The 17,415-nt window shown below is 39.4% G+C and overlaps 1 protein-coding gene across 4 annotated transcripts in view; it reads left to right on the plus strand.

Moving 5' to 3' along the window:
- Positions 1-17,415, plus strand: part of ZNF507 (zinc finger protein 507) — a 40,844-nt gene that overhangs the window by 5,319 nt on the left and 18,110 nt on the right. For all 4 annotated transcript variants that reach the window (XM_011947294.1, XM_011947278.1, XM_011947270.1 and 1 more), the window contains 3 exons: positions 1,923-4,051; positions 5,716-5,833; positions 9,621-9,735. In XM_011947294.1, the coding sequence (XP_011802684.1) occupies positions 1,925-4,051; positions 5,716-5,833; positions 9,621-9,735 (2,360 nt within the window). In that variant the 5' untranslated portion in view covers positions 1,923-1,924. The remainder of the gene's footprint in view (positions 1-1,922; positions 4,052-5,715; positions 5,834-9,620; positions 9,736-17,415) is intronic.

A 17,415-nucleotide genomic window follows, 5' to 3' on the forward strand; every position in this document is an offset into this window, starting at 1 on the left:
AGGGAAATCAGTAGTCACATGAAGAGCTCCAGCTCCCCTTGGCCTAAAAATGTGGAATTCTAAGACAATAAAGCAACTTAGGAAGTCACAAAAGGGTTTTTCTAAGGAAACAAATTGTTCCCCCATTGGTCTCCTCTTTAATGACTTACAGCTAAGCGAAGAGATCTAAAAAGACTTTTGTTCCTTCTACCTGAGAAAGATGAAACAGAACTAGTATTTTGAGAGACTGTTTAAGGGAGAGTGGCTAAAGGACCATGGGCCTTTGGGAGCCGGGGTAGCTGTCATTGTTGGAATGGCCATGGAATGCATTTTCTGCTGTGAGGGCAGTAAGAGACAGCTAGTAGCAAAGAGAAAAAAGCTTATGCCATAGGGCAGAGTATTGTTAGGAAGAAGGGAAGAAGTAGTACTGAAGAAGCCAAGAGTAAAGTGTTTGCATTTTTGCCTGATGTGGATGTAGATCTAGAAAGCTGGCTTGCCAGAAGGAGTAGAAAATGAAGAGAAGCCATAGCTGCTGCCCAGAGTTGTGGGCGACCTGGCACTGAACCTGGTCAGCACTGTGTGTGTGGGGGGGAGGGGGTGGCGGGGAGGAAGGGAGGGGCCTGGCAGGACATTAGGTATCATCTTGGCAAGGGCTGAAGGGCCCTTATATGTTGATTCAGCCATGTGGGGAAGAACAGCCATGATTCACCACCTAAAATAAGAATTCAGAGCCTGGGCCTGAAGTTTAAGAATAGTGTGGTCTCTGGTCTATAGCTAGTGCCACTAAAAATTTTCGTTGGCATTTATTGAATGTTGTGAGTAAGATTCCAGAATGCACCTAAAATGTGGAAAAACAAAACTTGTTGCTGGAAAAAAGCCTAAACTTAAAAATGTGATCCAAGTCAACAAATTAATCTCACTTTAAGCCAAAGGAAATGTTTGAAATGAAAGTACTGCCAGGAAATATAAAGAGTATTCTAGACTTAGGCAGGAAGATTTATGGGTATTTTATGTTTAGTGACTTCCTCAGCCATAATGCACTATTAGAACGAACAAATAACCCCTTCTAAGGAAACTCTCTTCATATCTGGACCTGAAACACAACTGGGATATCAATTTTTTCCTTCTCTGATGTCCCTTACCCTTTCAGGAAAAACAAAACAAAACAAACAAAAAAAAACATATATGTGGATATGAGTAATAGTTGACCACTAATATGACCTCTAGAAAAAAACCACAGCATAGTTTGTGGTTTATCTTCAGGAAGATAAAGGAAGTAAAAGTAGGAACTAGGTCACTGCTTTTATTTAATTTCATTTATATAGTACTTTCCCAAATTCACTATGCCCTGTACAAACTACATGACTGTAGTTTCACAATTCCAAAGATATGGGGAGAAAATAAACAAATTTGTGATTTTAGTAATAAAACTGCAGCTGTATTTAGTATAAGAAATAGTCTCTCAAGAATTGTATCAGTCATGGACTTTACAGAGTGATATTTCACAGTAACTGGAGGGGTTTCACATGCCTTGAGAATGGCTATGCTCCTTTAATCAAAAGGAATAGGAGTCTTTTCTTTCTTTCTTTTTTTTTTTTTTTCTTTCTTTCTTGGCATTGTGCAAAAGGGAGCGAGTACTTTTAGTCCTGGATGCTGAAGGCAAAGAAAGTGAAGAAAAATGGAGAAAAATATCATCATTTCCAAAGAAATAAGTGATAGAGGGGAATATCTTCATTATTAGTCTTGATAGAAGATTGCATTCTAAAGAGAAATTCTAACCAATTTAAATTTATACTGGGGATCACCAGGTGTGTGGATGTGGAGCTTCCAGCGTGGAAAATACTTAGGTTAGATTTGACACTAAAATTTGCTTATATTTCCTAAATTACATGCCTGTAATTATCCTGTAACCTGGAATTTTTGTTTTACATTATCCTTTTTAGATATGGAAGAAAGTAGCAGTGTTGCCATGTTGGTGCCAGATATTGGGGAACAGGAAGCTGTATTGACTGCTGAAAGTATCATCAGTCCTTCATTGGAAATTGATGAACAAAGAAAAACTAAACCAGATCCATTAATCCATGTTATCCAGAAGTTAAGCAAGATAGTGGAAAATGAGAAGTCACAAAAATGTCTTTTATTTGGGAAGAAACGCCCACATTCAAGTGCTGCAACACACTCTCTTGAAACACAAGAACTTTGTGAGATTCCGGCTAAAGTAACCCAGTCACCTGCTGCTGATACTAGAAGAGCTGAGATGTCACAAACAAATTTTACCCCTGACACTCTTGCCCAGAATGAGGGGAAGGCTATGTCTTATCAGTGTAGCCTTTGTAAGTTTCTATCATCATCTTTTTCTGTCTTAAAAGATCATATTAAGCAGCATGGTCAGCAGAATGAAGTGATATTAATGTGCTCAGAGTGCCATATTACGTCTAGAAGCCAGGAGGAACTTGAAGCTCATGTGGTGAATGACCATGACAATGATGCCAATAGCCACACCCCATCCAAAGCCCAACAGTGCGTAAGCCCCTCCAACTCTTTATGTCGGAAAACCACAGAAAGAAATGAAACCATTCCAGACATCCCAGTAAGTGTGGACAATCTACAGACTCATACTGTCCAAACTGCATCTGTGGCAGAAATGGGTAAGAGGAAATGGTATGCATACGAACAGTACGGCATGTATCGATGCTTGTTTTGTAGTTATACTTGTGGCCAGCAGAGAATGTTGAAAACACATGCTTGGAAACATGCTGGGGAGGTTGATTGCTCTTATCCAATCTTTGAAAATGAAAATGAGCCCCTAGGCCTGCTGGATTCTTCAGCAGCCACTGCACCTGGTGGGGTCGATGCAGTGGTCATTGCTATTGGAGACAGTGAACTGAGTATCCACAATGGGCCATCAGTGCAAGTGCAGATTTGTAGCTCAGAGCAGTTATCATCTTCATCTCCTTTAGAAGAGAGTGCAGAAAGAGGAGTACACCTAAGTCAGTCGGTTACCCTGGACCCCAATGAGGAAGAAATGCTAGAAGTGATTTCTGATGCAGAGGAGAATCTGATTGCTGATAGCCTACTTACATCAGCACAGAAAATCATCAGCAGCAGCCCCAATAAAAAAGGGCATGTTAACGTGATAGTAGAGCGATTGCCAAGTGCTGAAGAAACCCTTTCACAGAAGCGCTTCCTCATGAACACTGAAATGGAGGAAGGGAAGGATCTGAGCCCGACAGAAGCCCAGATTGGGTGCGAAGGAACGGATGATGTTTATCGTGCTGATAAATGTACTGTTGATATTGGGGGATTGATCATAGGCTGGAGTAGTTCAGAAGAGAAAGATGAGTTAATAAATAAAGGACTGGCTACTGATGAGAATGCCCCACCAGGCCGGAGAAGGACAAATTCTGAGTCTCTTCGATTACACTCATTAGCTGCAGAAGCCCTTGTCACAATGCCTATAAGAGCTGCAGAGTTGACAAGAGCCAACCTGGGGCACTATGGAGATATAAACCTTTTAGATCCAGATACTAGTCAAAGGCAAGTAGATAGTACATTGGCAGCATACTCAAAAATGATGTCGCCACTTAAAAACTCTTCAGATGGATTAACTAGTCTTAACCAAAGCAACTCCACCTTGGTAGCACTCCCAGAGGGTAGGCAGGAATTGTCAGATGGGCAAGTTAAGACAGGCATCAGCATGTCCTTACTCACCGTCATTGAAAAATTGAGAGAAAGGACAGATCAAAACGCTTCGGACGATGACATTTTGAAAGAGTTGCAGGACAACGCCCAGTGCCAACCCAACAGCGATACAAGTTTGTCCGGAAACAATGTGGTGGAATACATCCCGAATGCTGAACGACCCTACCGTTGCCGCCTGTGTCATTACACAAGTGGCAACAAGGGCTACATCAAGCAGCACTTACGAGTCCATCGACAGAGACAGCCTTATCAGTGTCCTATCTGTGAGCACATAGCAGACAACAGTAAAGATTTGGAGAGCCACATGATCCACCACTGTAAGACAAGAATATACCAGTGCAAGCAGTGTGAAGAATCCTTCCATTATAAGGTAAGCATTGGTTCAGGAAGTCTTTCAGAGGACCTTAGCATCTTAGAGTGAGAAGGGAACTTTGTAGACTAGTCCAACCACCTCATTTTATAGATAAGGAAACTGGGTCCCAGAAAAGTTGGATAATTTGCCCAAGGGGATCCCAACTTATCAGTATTAAAGTTGGGACTGAAATCTAGGTCTTCAGAATTTCTGCTGTAGAATCCTTTGCCCTGCCTGCTGCCTCCTTAACAGCCTCTGTGTTTGAGTGTGTATAGTTTATTTAAAGTGTTGATTTTCTGTTGCAAGAGAATTATAGGGAGTATGTAGTGGATTGACATCATACATACGTTTGACTTAAATTTAACCGTACATCATCATGACAAAAAAATACATATTTTTCATCTTATATGGCCCCAAAATAACAGGCATTCAGTTCAGCTTCTGTACAACCAACAGTGATGTGTATCATTGCAGAAGGAAAAATGGGCTATAGTGGACCTATTGAAAGGCACTGTCATGGAAATAGATCCATATGTGTCATGTTTTATGGGCAAGGTAAAGAACTTTCAAAGTTATTTTGACTGTCTGATTTTTATCTTAAGTGCTGACCTTATCAAAACCAACATCCTGTATGAAGTGCTATTTTAAAAAGGAAACTCACTGAATCATTGGATTAGAACTTTTCTTCTTCAGTGGGCCAGGTGACTCCTTGAAAATGTATTACAAATGTTATCCTAAGGGCTAACTAGAAGGTAGACTTTTTCCTTCAGATTACTGAGAGCTGGGGTCTAGCTGTGATAAAAAGGTAACAGGAGGGAGGCCGAGGTGGGCGTAGCACGAGGTCAGGAGATCGAGACCATCCTTGCTAACACTGTGAAACCCCGTCTCTGCTAAAAATACAAAACCTTAGCCAGGCATGGTGGTGGGCACCTGTAGTCCCAGCTCCTCGGGAGGCTGAGGCAAGAGAGTGGCGTGAGCCCGAGAGATGGAGCTTGCAGTGAGCTGAGATCGTGACACTGCACTCCAGCCTGGGCAACAGGGCGAAACTCCGTCTCTAAACAACCAGACAAACAAACAAAAAGGTAACAGGAATAAAAAAGCCCTTGAGTCTGAGGTTCACTGCTTCTCAGATTACACTCATGAAATTCCAAGTAGGACATCCACATAGGCTGCAAAGACAAGTTCCAGAAGTCTCCAGGAGTTTCTTTTGCTGCTGAGCTCTTGATTCGTGGGAGTAGAAGTAGAGGAGACAGGATGTCCTTCGAGGAGCACTTCCAGTTAGGTCTCTTACACATTTAGATATTTAAATGAAAAATTAGGAGTCTGGCGATTACGGATTGGATTTATTTTTGTGAAGTTGCATTATTCTGAACACTGCTGGTTCCTCTAGGCCTACCAGTGTTTCAGTAAATACGGACACACCCTGTGTAATCACTTAAGAAAGCGGTGACTTCCTTTCAGAGAATATGAAGAGGAACTGTCCATTGCATGATGTTACGATTTGCTAATGTACCTTTGTATAAATTGTTAAATGTGTCAAATGATCTTTTAGCAGACTTGATTTTAAAATGTGGTAATTCGTTGTACTAGACCATGAAAGCAATGAACCCGTTCTTCTACAGCCTCCTAAGAGTTGGACATGTATATTTATTGAAAATTACATATTTCTTTCCACTTTTTAGAGTCAATTGAGGAATCATGAGAGAGAACAGCACAGTCTTCCAGATACCTTGTCAATAGCAACTTCTAATGAGCCAAGAATTTCCAGTGATACAGCTGATGGAAAATGTGTCCAGGAAGGTATCGATGTATTTTGTTATATGGGCTGCAGTGACTCGCACATGACGTAAAAGTGCTCTTAGTTGTCATGATTGGTTATTTTCAGGGCAAAAGCCTATATTCTTCTCCATTTTTGTACCATGGATGTGAGTGAATCTGATCTCTGTTTCTGAGGAAATGCCAAGTACTGAATGAAGCAGATGATTACTAGGTCCTAGGTGAGAAGCCCTACATAGTAAGGATTCATCTTCAGCTTTGTAGGTAGATATTGCAGTTGAAACTTAAGCGCCCCTTAGAAGGTGATGTACCAGCAAGCCAGAAAAGCTACAACATGGAAAACAGGCTTCCCCTCCCTCTCTCGGCACCAGTTGACCTACTGAGAACAGAGCTTTTGCAGATGGTAGGCCCCCACCCCAAACTTTAACTGGGGCTTCCCACTGTGATCTTATTCTTACCCAAGTATGACTGCCAGATTTCATCTGCATTATTTAAAAAAAAAAAAATACTCACACATAGACACATAAGATCTTTTTATGTACTAGTTAGGTAGCAGTCAACCGAGTTTCTGGTAATAGGAATATTAGAATCAAAAGATTTAATTAGAGCTCCATGAAAAGGCGGATGCCACATCCCAGAGAATTAAGTATAAAGTGTACTAAGCTGTGCCGCTTTGGTTCAGCTCACTTAAATTGATATACTTTAAATGTCTCCAGTGTGGTGCATAATGTTTATGGGAGATAAAACATATTGGGGTGACTTTCCTTTTTAGATTTACTAAGAATTAAAGTTAGAAACGACTACAGAGTGAAATGTTTTACCATAATGTTTCATTAAATTATACCCCAGAAAGCATAACTGATTCTAGAATGCTTCTGAAAGAACTGATTTTGACACCACTGTAGCACCAAAATTCTCATGTCAAACAGATGTCATCCCTGTAAAACTCTCCAAAACAAAAGGAGTTTATGGCATAGCATCTGTTTCTGCAGTAGATGGCTGAGCTAAAACAGTTTTGTTTCCTTTTTACAAAATAGCCCTCAATGCCTCCTTTTATTTTAATTCATTATGTTTCCATATCTCCTTTAAAGGAGACATTAAAACGTTTGATATGATTGAACTATAAATCCCTAATGAAGGGATGAAGTAAATACTACTCAGTAGCACCACCTGCAGTTAATATCAGTGTTGGAAGATGTCTTTTTTAGCACCGTCCTAAAAAGCAAACATTTCAAACTGTCCAAATGAGTTAACAGATTAAAATTCACAATTTTAATAAAAAGATTAAAGCGTCAGCTCAAAATTAAAATAACCACTTCAGACTTTACAGTATTAATGTATGTTTACTATATTTTATGTTGCAGCATGTTTTCTTTGTGGCTCATGCCATTTTTTAAGGGTTACATGTGTGGATTTTTAAATTGCCTGCCATGCCTCTTTTCCTCCACCTGGCTCCATTTGCTTTTTTCTCTCAATACTGTAGCAGTTCAGATAGCTGCATATTTATACCTGGATGGGTATTTTATTAACTCATTAGGTATTTTGAAATCTGGTTGTCAGGTCAAAGAAAAAATTTTTAGCTCACAAATAAGGTAATAATAAGTCATGCTTTGTTAAAACTTCTTTAACCATTTAGCAAACTTCTTAAACAAGAAGAGAGATGTGTGCCTCTGTGATCCCCAGTCTCTGCCATTCTGACAGCACAGATACCTTAGGGCATGTTTCAGCTTAACATTTGCTTGGCCAAAAGGTGTGGCCTGCCTGTCTTGAGCTAGATACTGTGCTAGGTGCTGGGAGTGCAGTGAAAGGCATCACTGCCCTTCAGGAACCCAACTCAGTGAAGAAGACAGAACGAGGCCGATGGGTGTGTCAGCAGATACCACAGGAGCTCAAATAGAGCCGCAAGCAAAGCCCTTTCATATGGTGTTACTCCATGAAACCTAATTAAATTGGTTTTTATTGGAAACCTATAATTTGCCAAGCCCTGGGGATTCAGTCTAAACAAAACAAGCAGATCCCTTATCCTCAGAGAATAGACATTTAGTGACAGGGCAGAGATTTTACCCAGACATGCAGGTAAAGTACAGACTTTGCTAAAGGAAAAATGTAGGACTTACTAAACTATGCTGTGAGGTTCTAGCGTTTCCAATTTGTAGATGAGAAAACTGAGACTTCAAGAGGCAAAATAATTTACCCATGATCATACTAGTAGAAAGTGGCAGAGCGAGGACTAAGCCCAAGTTTTTGAACTTTAAATCCAATATTCTTTCCATTGGAAACAGTTGCTTGAAGTATCACAGGCTCTCATTCTGTGCTATATTAAGTTTTTCCATCTGTCAGTTTTATTAGTTGTCATTGATCTGTAATATTTCTCACACAAAACCATTATCCAATATTTCACACTTCATTTTTTAGGGTTTTTTTAAAACTGTATTTGGAACAGTGCCATTTCTAATCAAGTCCAAGTTTTTAACCTACCAATTAAGAGCAATACTTAGATTATAATTATGATTAGTGTGTATATTAATGTTATAGATTTATACCAGGAAATTAGGACATTTTGTTCTGCCTGGCAGTAGTTATTAGCAAAAGAAAATTTCAATTTCAGAAGCTGTAAATTTAACTTAAGGATTTTCTTTGTTGAAATTTCAGTGTGGGTTTTCCTTTGTATAATACCACGGATTTTACTTTTATGCAGTGTATGCAGGTGTTCTACCTAAGCTTTCTTCCTGCCAAGAGACACACAGTTCTTCCTGCTCTGCCTTTTTCATGAGCTTCCATGCTTGTTTTGTTTCTGAATATAAAGCAGAGTGTGAACAGCCTGTGGACTGTATGCTGACAGACAAGTACATGAAGCGTTGAATATCTTCAGGAAATCGTTTTATATGATCAAGTCACTCAACTCGTGTTGACATAAGCTTACCCCAACTTGAATTACTCAGCCCTGTTGTTGCAGAGTGAGTTTAGTAACATGGCTTCTTTTCATTGGATCCATGTTTCCTGCATTTTGGAGAGCTGCATATTCATGTCAGTCATAACCTTTGTCCCTGTAACCTGTCAGTTAACTAGAAAGAATTGTACATTGCATAGCACTTAAAAATTTGCGCTGCTCTTCCTTTCTTGTTGAATTGATAGCTAACGTTTAGTGGTAAACAAAGAAAATGCACTGGGTGAAAAGGCCTTAGGCTTTTTTTTGCAGGGGGAGAGTAGGGGAGAGATCTCTTGCTCTGTTGTCCAGGCTGGTCTCCAACTCCTGGCCTCAAGCGATCCTCCCACCTTGGCCTTCCAGAGTGCTAGGATTATGGGCATGAGCCACCACACCCAGCCAGCCAGGCTTTTTATGTTGAGTTGGTTATATATGCTTCATAGCTACACTTTATAATATTGGAGTATAGTATTAAATTACAGCTTGTTGGCAAGTCAGTGTTTCTTTAAGACAGTATATCCAGTATTGGTTAGAGTAACACCTATTTGGTGATACAGATCAACAGGGTGTCTCTGATTAATTTAGCTCCTACACAGTCAGCCGGAAGCAAGTTCATTATGATTTAGAATATTGTACACGGTTATGCAGAGATCATCCCAACCTATCTGTGTTTATAGGTCAGATGATGTTCAGTTTATATCTGCTGATAGCGTATATGCAGGAAAACCTATAAAACCACTTCAGACTTGTTAAAACAGCGAGAAAGCCGTGATTGAAATACTAATACAACTGTGTGGTATAAATTTTCATTTACAATGGAATGTAAATGCTGTCATTTGAACCTTGTCAAAGCCTGCTACTAAAACTCTGAAATACCTTGTCTAGGGAATAAGTCTTCAGTCCAGAAACAGTATAGATGTGATGTGTGTGATTATACAAGTACAACATATGTTGGTGTCAGAAACCACAGGCGAATCCATAACTCTGATAAGCCGTATAGGTAAGTGTTATGATTCTAGAATTTTAATGCTTGTATTAAAATATTTTATCGTAAAAAAAAATGAAATAATTAAAAATGTATAGCACTTACTGAAACACAAGAAGTAAGAAATTTCCACTAATTGGTTTTATATTTTGTTGTTTATATATTTACTTATTTATTTTTTGAGTCAGGGTCTTGCTGTATTGCCCAGGCTGGAGTGCAGTGGTGTGATCATAGCTCATTGCAGCCTCGAACTCCTAGCCTCAAGGGATCCTCCCACATCAGCCTCCCAAAGTGCTGGGATTGCAGGCGTGAGCCACTGCACCTGGCTGGTTTTATAAGTCTTGTTTGGTTTGTTAAGATGTGAACTTTAAGCTTGAATCTTAGGACAGTAGGCATTTTGTCTAGTTGATATATAGGAAATTGTCTTTATCTGTCAATTTTATGTTTTCATTTCATATGGGTATAAATTTCATAGCAATTTTCAGTGCCTTAGAGTTCATTTCAGTAATTTGGCAGTAAGGTACTCAGTATTCCAACAAAAGATCCTTAAAACTTAAAGGCAATAAAATTTCCTATTAAAGAGTCCATTTTTCAAAATTAAGCTAGTATGTATAGAATAAGTCATTTAATGTTGTTACTTGATTTTTCCCAAAAGCCAATTCAAATATGTATTTCAGAAAATATAGGCATTCTCAGTGATAGTGCTAGGCCATGGGCATGAACTCTTCCACCCCCTTGTCAAAACTTTGCAGGTTTTAACTCTCTCCCCAGAATTTATAGATATGATACAAGTGAGTGTGGGAAAGTTGTTTTATTAATCTCAATGAAAACCCGATAGACTGTGCCATAAAAGGTCATTGTTTAATCCCATAGTGTAGTGATCTGTGTATGGTTTCGAATATTTAATACGTGCTTAGTTTGCAAACCAGCAGATTTACTTATAATCACTCTTGAGACAGTACATCTGTTTGCAGAGTCTTAAAACTCTGTGGAAGATATTTGACCTTGCCTCAGTCTTCCTCAATGTCTTTCTTTCTTTCCTTCTTTCCTTCTTTTCTTTTTCTTTCTCTTTCTCTCCTTTTCTTTTTTCTTTTCTTTTCTTTATTTTCTTTCTTTCTTTCTTCCTTCCTTCCTTCCTTCCTTCCTTCCTTCCTTCCTTCCTTCCTTTCTTCCCTCCTTCCTTCCTTCCTTCCTTTCTTCCTTTCTTCCTTCCTTTCTTCCTTTCTTTCTTCCTTTCTTTCTTTCTTTCCTTTCTTTCGACAGAGTCTTACTCTGTCGTTGCCCAGGCCGGAGTGCAGTGGCGTGATCTCGCCTCATGGCAACCTCCGCCTCCCGGGTTCAAGTGATTATCATGCCTCAGCCTCCCAAGTAGCTGGGAGCACAGGCATGCTAATTAGCTAATTAGAGACGGGGTTTCACCAGGCCTTAAACTCCTGGCCTCAAGTGTCTGCCCACCTCAGCCTCCTGAAGTGCTGGGATTACATGGTTACACCATGTCCAATCAGTCTATTTAATAGGTGGAACTGAGTATGTATACATTCGTGATTTATACTGGGAAATGATTAGGAGAATGTGATGGAAACAAGGAACACTAGTTTACCTGATAGGAGGAGAAAGCTTTGCATTTATATTTTTGGTATCCTTGAATTTAGACATACCATGCCAGATTCATGTGATTTAAGTAAGAAGAAAATAACATTTCTCTGGGTTCAGAATTAGATTGTTCTTTCATTCATGGAGAAATATTTATTGAGCAAATATTATGCTTCAGGGGCCATGCTAGATTCTTGGACTACAGTCATAACAAAACAGACGTCATCTTTGCTGTCATGGAACTTGCAGACAAACAATATGCAAGTAGACCCACAAATACTTAGGATAAATGTATGCAACAGGTTAGTGATTCCAGTTCTGTTGAAGGTTTTACATCTGCTTTATTAGATCAGTCCTGCAGCTTAAAGATTCATTTTGATAGCTGTCAGTGTCTCAGGGATGTTTTCTTATGTTCTTAAAATATTCACAGACTCATAGGATTCCTTGCAGTTGTCCTAGGGTCTTCCTACTAACAGGCAACATCCTGTGAGAATCCTCTTTGTGTAACATCAAAGAAGTCTCAGTCTGTTATTTTCCAAATTTATTCACACTCCACTTTGTCACTGGGTTTGGTGTGTTTATGCCTTAGAAACAATTTTGTCATACCTCCCTCTTTGTACTTATTATCAGTTTTTCCTCATAAGTCTTATTTTCTAATGTCATGGCTCTCCTTTTAACCTTCTTTAAATACTCACTATCCTTTGTCTTTATGGGATTTCTGGTCACAGAGCATTACGGATTAACATGTTCTATTCCAGGATGTTTCTAGGACTTTCTCCTCATTGTCCTATACTGTGTACCTTAAGCTGAGCTGGAAAGTGTAAGCTTTATAATGCCTGACTTAACTCAAGGATCACAGGAGTTTCTCTGGCTCTTTTTGCGTCTGCTTCATTCAGTTTCGTTGCCTGGTGCACTTATGGTCAGAGTTTGGGCTTGGTTTCTCAGAGTTCATGCCATACTGTATGCATTTCTGATTCCCTACATTTCGTTAAGAAACATGCTCACAAGCAGCAGTAACGAGTTCTTATAGAACTGCAAGGTCTTGTTGCACAACTTCTAAATTTTGCACAAGGCCACAAAAGGTTTATTGTTTATTTTAGTGTGCCTGTTACATAATAGGTTTTCTGTAGTGGTGAAACCTGTTCCTTTCTCGTGCTTTTGCTTTGTATGTTGTCATTCCAGTCCTTCAGTGACCCCATCTTTGTGGTTTGGGCAGTACGGCTTCGTGGATCCCTGGTTCTAGGGGCAGATAGTCCTGAGATTGAATCTGAGCTCTCTCACTTGTGGGATTTGTTTCACCTCTCTGTGCTTGATTTTGTCATTAATAGAATGAGGATATTAAGGTTGTGAGGATGAAATGAAATACCATATAAGGTAGCAGCACATAATAAGCAGCCAGTAAGTGGTAGCTGGTAGTTACTGGGCCCAGCTTTTATCTTCTCAATAATTCATTATCTAAACAAAGAAAAGTACTAAAAGGCTGATGACCTCTAAACACTAGGGAAACAAAGAATGACTTCTGTGCCAGGGTAGGCAGGCAGAGCTCATTTTACGGGAGGGATGCTGGGCCCAGGCAGAGTGCTGTCCCTGCTGAGGTCCCCATGCTATGTCTGGCTGCTTTGGAGTCACCCTAGTGTCTTGGGAGCATCCCAGGCCTGGACCACACACTTCCTGTGCCCAACTGGTGGCCTTGGGAATGTTATGCCACACTAAGCCTCTTTTCCCATATGAAACCGGGGAGAATACTTCCCTGCTCATAAAGCTTTGTGAAGATTAAGTGAAATTATATTTATGAAGTACCCAGCATGTTACTTGGTGCATTGAAGGGGCTTGTTCCCATTTTCTGCTTATGAAGTTGTCAGATTATCTCAGAAGCCCTGTTCTTACCCAGAAAAAGGAGAGCTGTTTTCCATTCCTGTGGAAGGCAGGTAAAGATTAAAATGACATCATTCCATCCCAGTCCCTACTAATGCAGCTATTAATAACTTTGTTTTTATTCTGTGTAAACCATACACCAATTATAGTTATACCTGACATTTCTTTTTTTTTTTTAATTTTATTTTTCCGTAAGTTATTGGGGTGCAGGTGGTATTTGGTTACATGAGTAAGTTCTTTAATGGTGATTTATGAGAACCTGGTGCACCCACCACCCGAGCAGTATACACAGCACCATATTGGTTGTCTTTTATCTTTCACTGTCCTCCCACTCTTTCCCCCCAAGTCCCCAAAGTCCATTTTATCATTGTTATGCCTTTGCATCCTCATCGCTTAGCTCCCACATATCAGTGAGAACATATAATGTTTGGTTTTCCGTTCCTGAGTTACTTCACTTGGAATAATAGTCTCTAATCTCATCCAGGTCACTGCAAATGCTGTTAATTCATTCCTTTTTATAGCTGACTAGTATTCCATCATATATATACACACACACACACGCACACATATATTTATATGTGTGTGTATATATATGCATATATATATATATATATATCTCAGAGTTCTTTATCCACTTGTTGATTGATGGGCATTTGGGTTGGTTCCACAATTTTGCTATTGTGAATTATGCTGCTATAAACTTGCGTGTGCAAGTATCTTTTTCAAATAATGACTTCTTTTCCTCTGGGTAGATCCCCAGTAGTGGGATTGCTGGATCAAATGGTAGTTCCACTTTAGTTCTTTAAGGAACCTCTGCACAATTCCATAGTGGCTGTACAAGTTTACATTCCCACCAGCAGTGTAGAAGTGTTCCCTTATTGCCACATCCACACCAACCGTCTACTGTCGATTGATTCTTTGATTATGGCCATTCTTACAGGAGTAAGGTGGTATCACACACTGTGGTTTTGATTTGCATTTCCCTGATCATTAGTGATGTTGCATTTGATTTGCATTTCCCTGATCATTAGTGATTTTTTCATATGTTTGTTGGCCATTTGCATATCTTCTTTTGAGAATTGTCTATTTATGTCCTTAGCCCACTTTTTGATGGGATTGATTGTTTTTTTCCCTACTGATTTGAGTTTGTTATAGATTTTGGATATTAGTCCTTTGTGAGATGTATAGATTGTGAAGATTTTCTCCCACTCAGTGGGTTGTCTGTTTACTCTCTTGACTGTTCCTTATGCAGAAGCTCTTTAGTTGAATTAGATACAGCTATTTATCTCTTTTTATTGCAATTGCTTTTGTGTTTTTGGTCACGAAATCCTTGCCTAAGCCAGTGTCTAGAAGGGTTTTTCCAATGTTATCTTCTAGAATTTTTATAGTTTCAGGTCTTAGGTTTAGGTCCTTAATCCATTTTGATTTGATTTTTATATAAGGTGAGAGATTATACCTGACATTTATAACATTGACCCCAAAGTTTTACCGAAAAGTTCCAGTCAAAATTTTTCATAATAGATGGTCATCAGTTTAGTTTAATATTGCACTGCTGGACCTGCCCTGATTTACATCTCCCAGTACCACTTTTGTAGAGGACAAGATGGGAGAACAAAACGTTGTCCTGAGAGTATCAGTTTCTTTTTAACCATATGGCATGGAACCCATTTTCCCTTAGAAACACAGCTGTACTGTGCTTAGGTTCTGAAACTACACTGTAGCAGGGGGACAGTGTGATGTCAAGGGAAGTACAGGGGCTTTGGGCTCAAGTACTCCACACACTGCCCAGGACATCGTACGTGCACAGTAAATGTTGACTGATAGTTGTCCATATCCCTCAGTTTTTCCTATCTATAAAATGGGTCTGATTCTTTAAGTTTTTTGTATAAGTTTAATTTATTCTTGAAAATAAATGTGTAGTGGTATTATTATACCTTTTCTTCCTTAAGTAGAATAGCTGCCCAAATAATATAAGATGAATTTTTTTAATACCCAGTCCAAAAATACCCATTTTTCCCTAATTGTTTGAAAATATACTTTTAGAGGTAGCTTTTTCATATCGAGAACCAAACAAGGTCCAGCCAGTCTATTAAGAGAGTCTCTTAAGTCTCTGTCTCCCTCCTTCCCTCTAAATTTTTTAAATAGATTTTATACTTGATGCTCCCATGCCTCCTGAAAACTGCATAAATCATAAAGGTACAGCTGATGAATAATGACAAATTAAACTCATGCTTGTAACACAAACCATTATCAGCTCTTCAGCAGCACCGCTTCATGGGCCTTCCAGTCTTTAACTACCCCTCCCCTCTTTCTGGTAACCACTATCTTGACTTCTAACATTATCAATTAGTTTTTTCTGTTTCTGAACTTAATAAAAATGGAATCATACAGGACATATTCTACTTTATGTTTAGATTTTTTCACTCAATGTGTGTGTGTGTAGTTCCACCTAGCACAAATGCATTTGATTGCTGTATAGTATTCCACTGTTAAGACCACCACAATTTATTCATTGTGCTGTGGATAGACATTTGGGTTATTGCAAGGTTTTCCTCCCTGAAATGATCTGATACCAGTTTGAACATTGTTTTATATGTTTTGGGGCGTATATATGAAATGAGTCCATTTCCATTGGGTTTATACCTAGGGGTGGAATTTCTTGGTAATTGGACATGTATATGTATTCAGCTCTGGTAGACAGTGTCAACAGTTTTCCAAAATGGTTGTACCTGTTCACATCCTCAGCAGCACTTTGTGTTGTCAGTCTTTAATCTCTATTGTTTTGGTAGATGTATAGCAGTGTATTATTGTGCTTTCGTTTGCATTTCCGTGATAATTTCTGAGTTTGAGCATCTTTTCATTTATGGGCCATTGCCCACTTCTTTTTTGCATTGTCTGTTGTATTTAGCATTGTTATGAGGGAATACCTCAGGCTGGGCAATTTATAAAGAAGAGGTTTATTTGGCTTATGGTTCTGCAGGTTGTCCTCTGCTTCTGGTGAGGGCCTCAGGAGGCTTCCAGTCATGACAGAGGTGAAGCGGGAGCAGATATGTCACATTGTGAGACATGGAGCAAGAGAGAGGGAAGGAGGTACCAGGCTCTTCTTAACAGTCAGATCTTGCAGTAACAGAGAGAACTCATTATTCATGAATGGCTACACCAAGCCATTCCTAAGGGATCCATCCCCATGACCCAGTCGCCTCTCCCCAGGCTTTACCTCCAACATTGGGGATCCAGTTTCGACATGAGATTTGGAAGGACAAATATCCAAACTCTCATCTGCTGTTTTCTTACTGATTTGCAGGAGCTCTTTATGTATTCTGAGTACAAGGCCTTTGTGGGGCATATTGCAGATGTCATCTAAACTATGGCTTGCCTTTCTACTTTCTTAATGATGTCTTTTGATGAACAGACATTTCCAGTTTAATATAGTCAAAATATTAATCTTTTTGTTTGTGTTTAGGACTTTTGTGTCTTTATATTCTGAAACTGGTTTTGATTTTTTGAAATAGTCTGTTGAGTAAGGTAGATGATGATACAGAAATAAAAATGTGTGCTGATTTTCAGGGATGGTACATCAACTATGTATTAAGCATACATACTCCGTACTACGGAGCTTGGTTTACTGTAATATGGCACTAAAGCTAAAAAACCTAAACAGAAAACATTTCAGAAAGGCTTTCAGCAGTGGGAATGACAGTTTGGAATGGAAATAATAAGGTTGCCTCTCAGTGTAGTCAGTTATTGTATGGGATTTGTGTAAATATAAGTCTATTAGAAATAATAATAATAGCTGATATTTTTGAGAAGATTGTTTTTGGGCCAGGCCTGGTGTGCTAAGCATTCAATACGTGTCAGTTCAGTCCTCACAGCAGCCCAGTACTTAGGAATATTACTACCCCAATTTTATAGACATGGAAACAGAGGCTGGGCTAGCTTAAATAACTTTCCCCATGTCTCAGAGCTGGGGCTTGAACTCTTGCTTCTAATAACTGTGTCATCCTGCCTGTCTGTGCTACTCCAGGGAGATCTCTTTATGAAGTGTACTGCTGCTGCATGCCAGCAGCCCACACCAAATCAGGATGTGAAACAGAAGCAATTTCATTATGCTCAGGGATTCTGTGGGTCGGTCAGGAATTTGGAAAGGACACAGTAGAGACAGCTTGTCTCTGTCCCATACCGTCTGGGGTCTCAGCAGAGAAAGCTTGAAGGCTGGAAGTGACTCAG

This window comes from Colobus angolensis, unplaced genomic scaffold (genome assembly GCF_000951035.1).
Source record: "Colobus angolensis palliatus isolate OR3802 unplaced genomic scaffold, Cang.pa_1.0 Scaffold107, whole genome shotgun sequence".
Taxonomy (NCBI): domain Eukaryota; kingdom Metazoa; phylum Chordata; class Mammalia; order Primates; family Cercopithecidae; genus Colobus; species Colobus angolensis.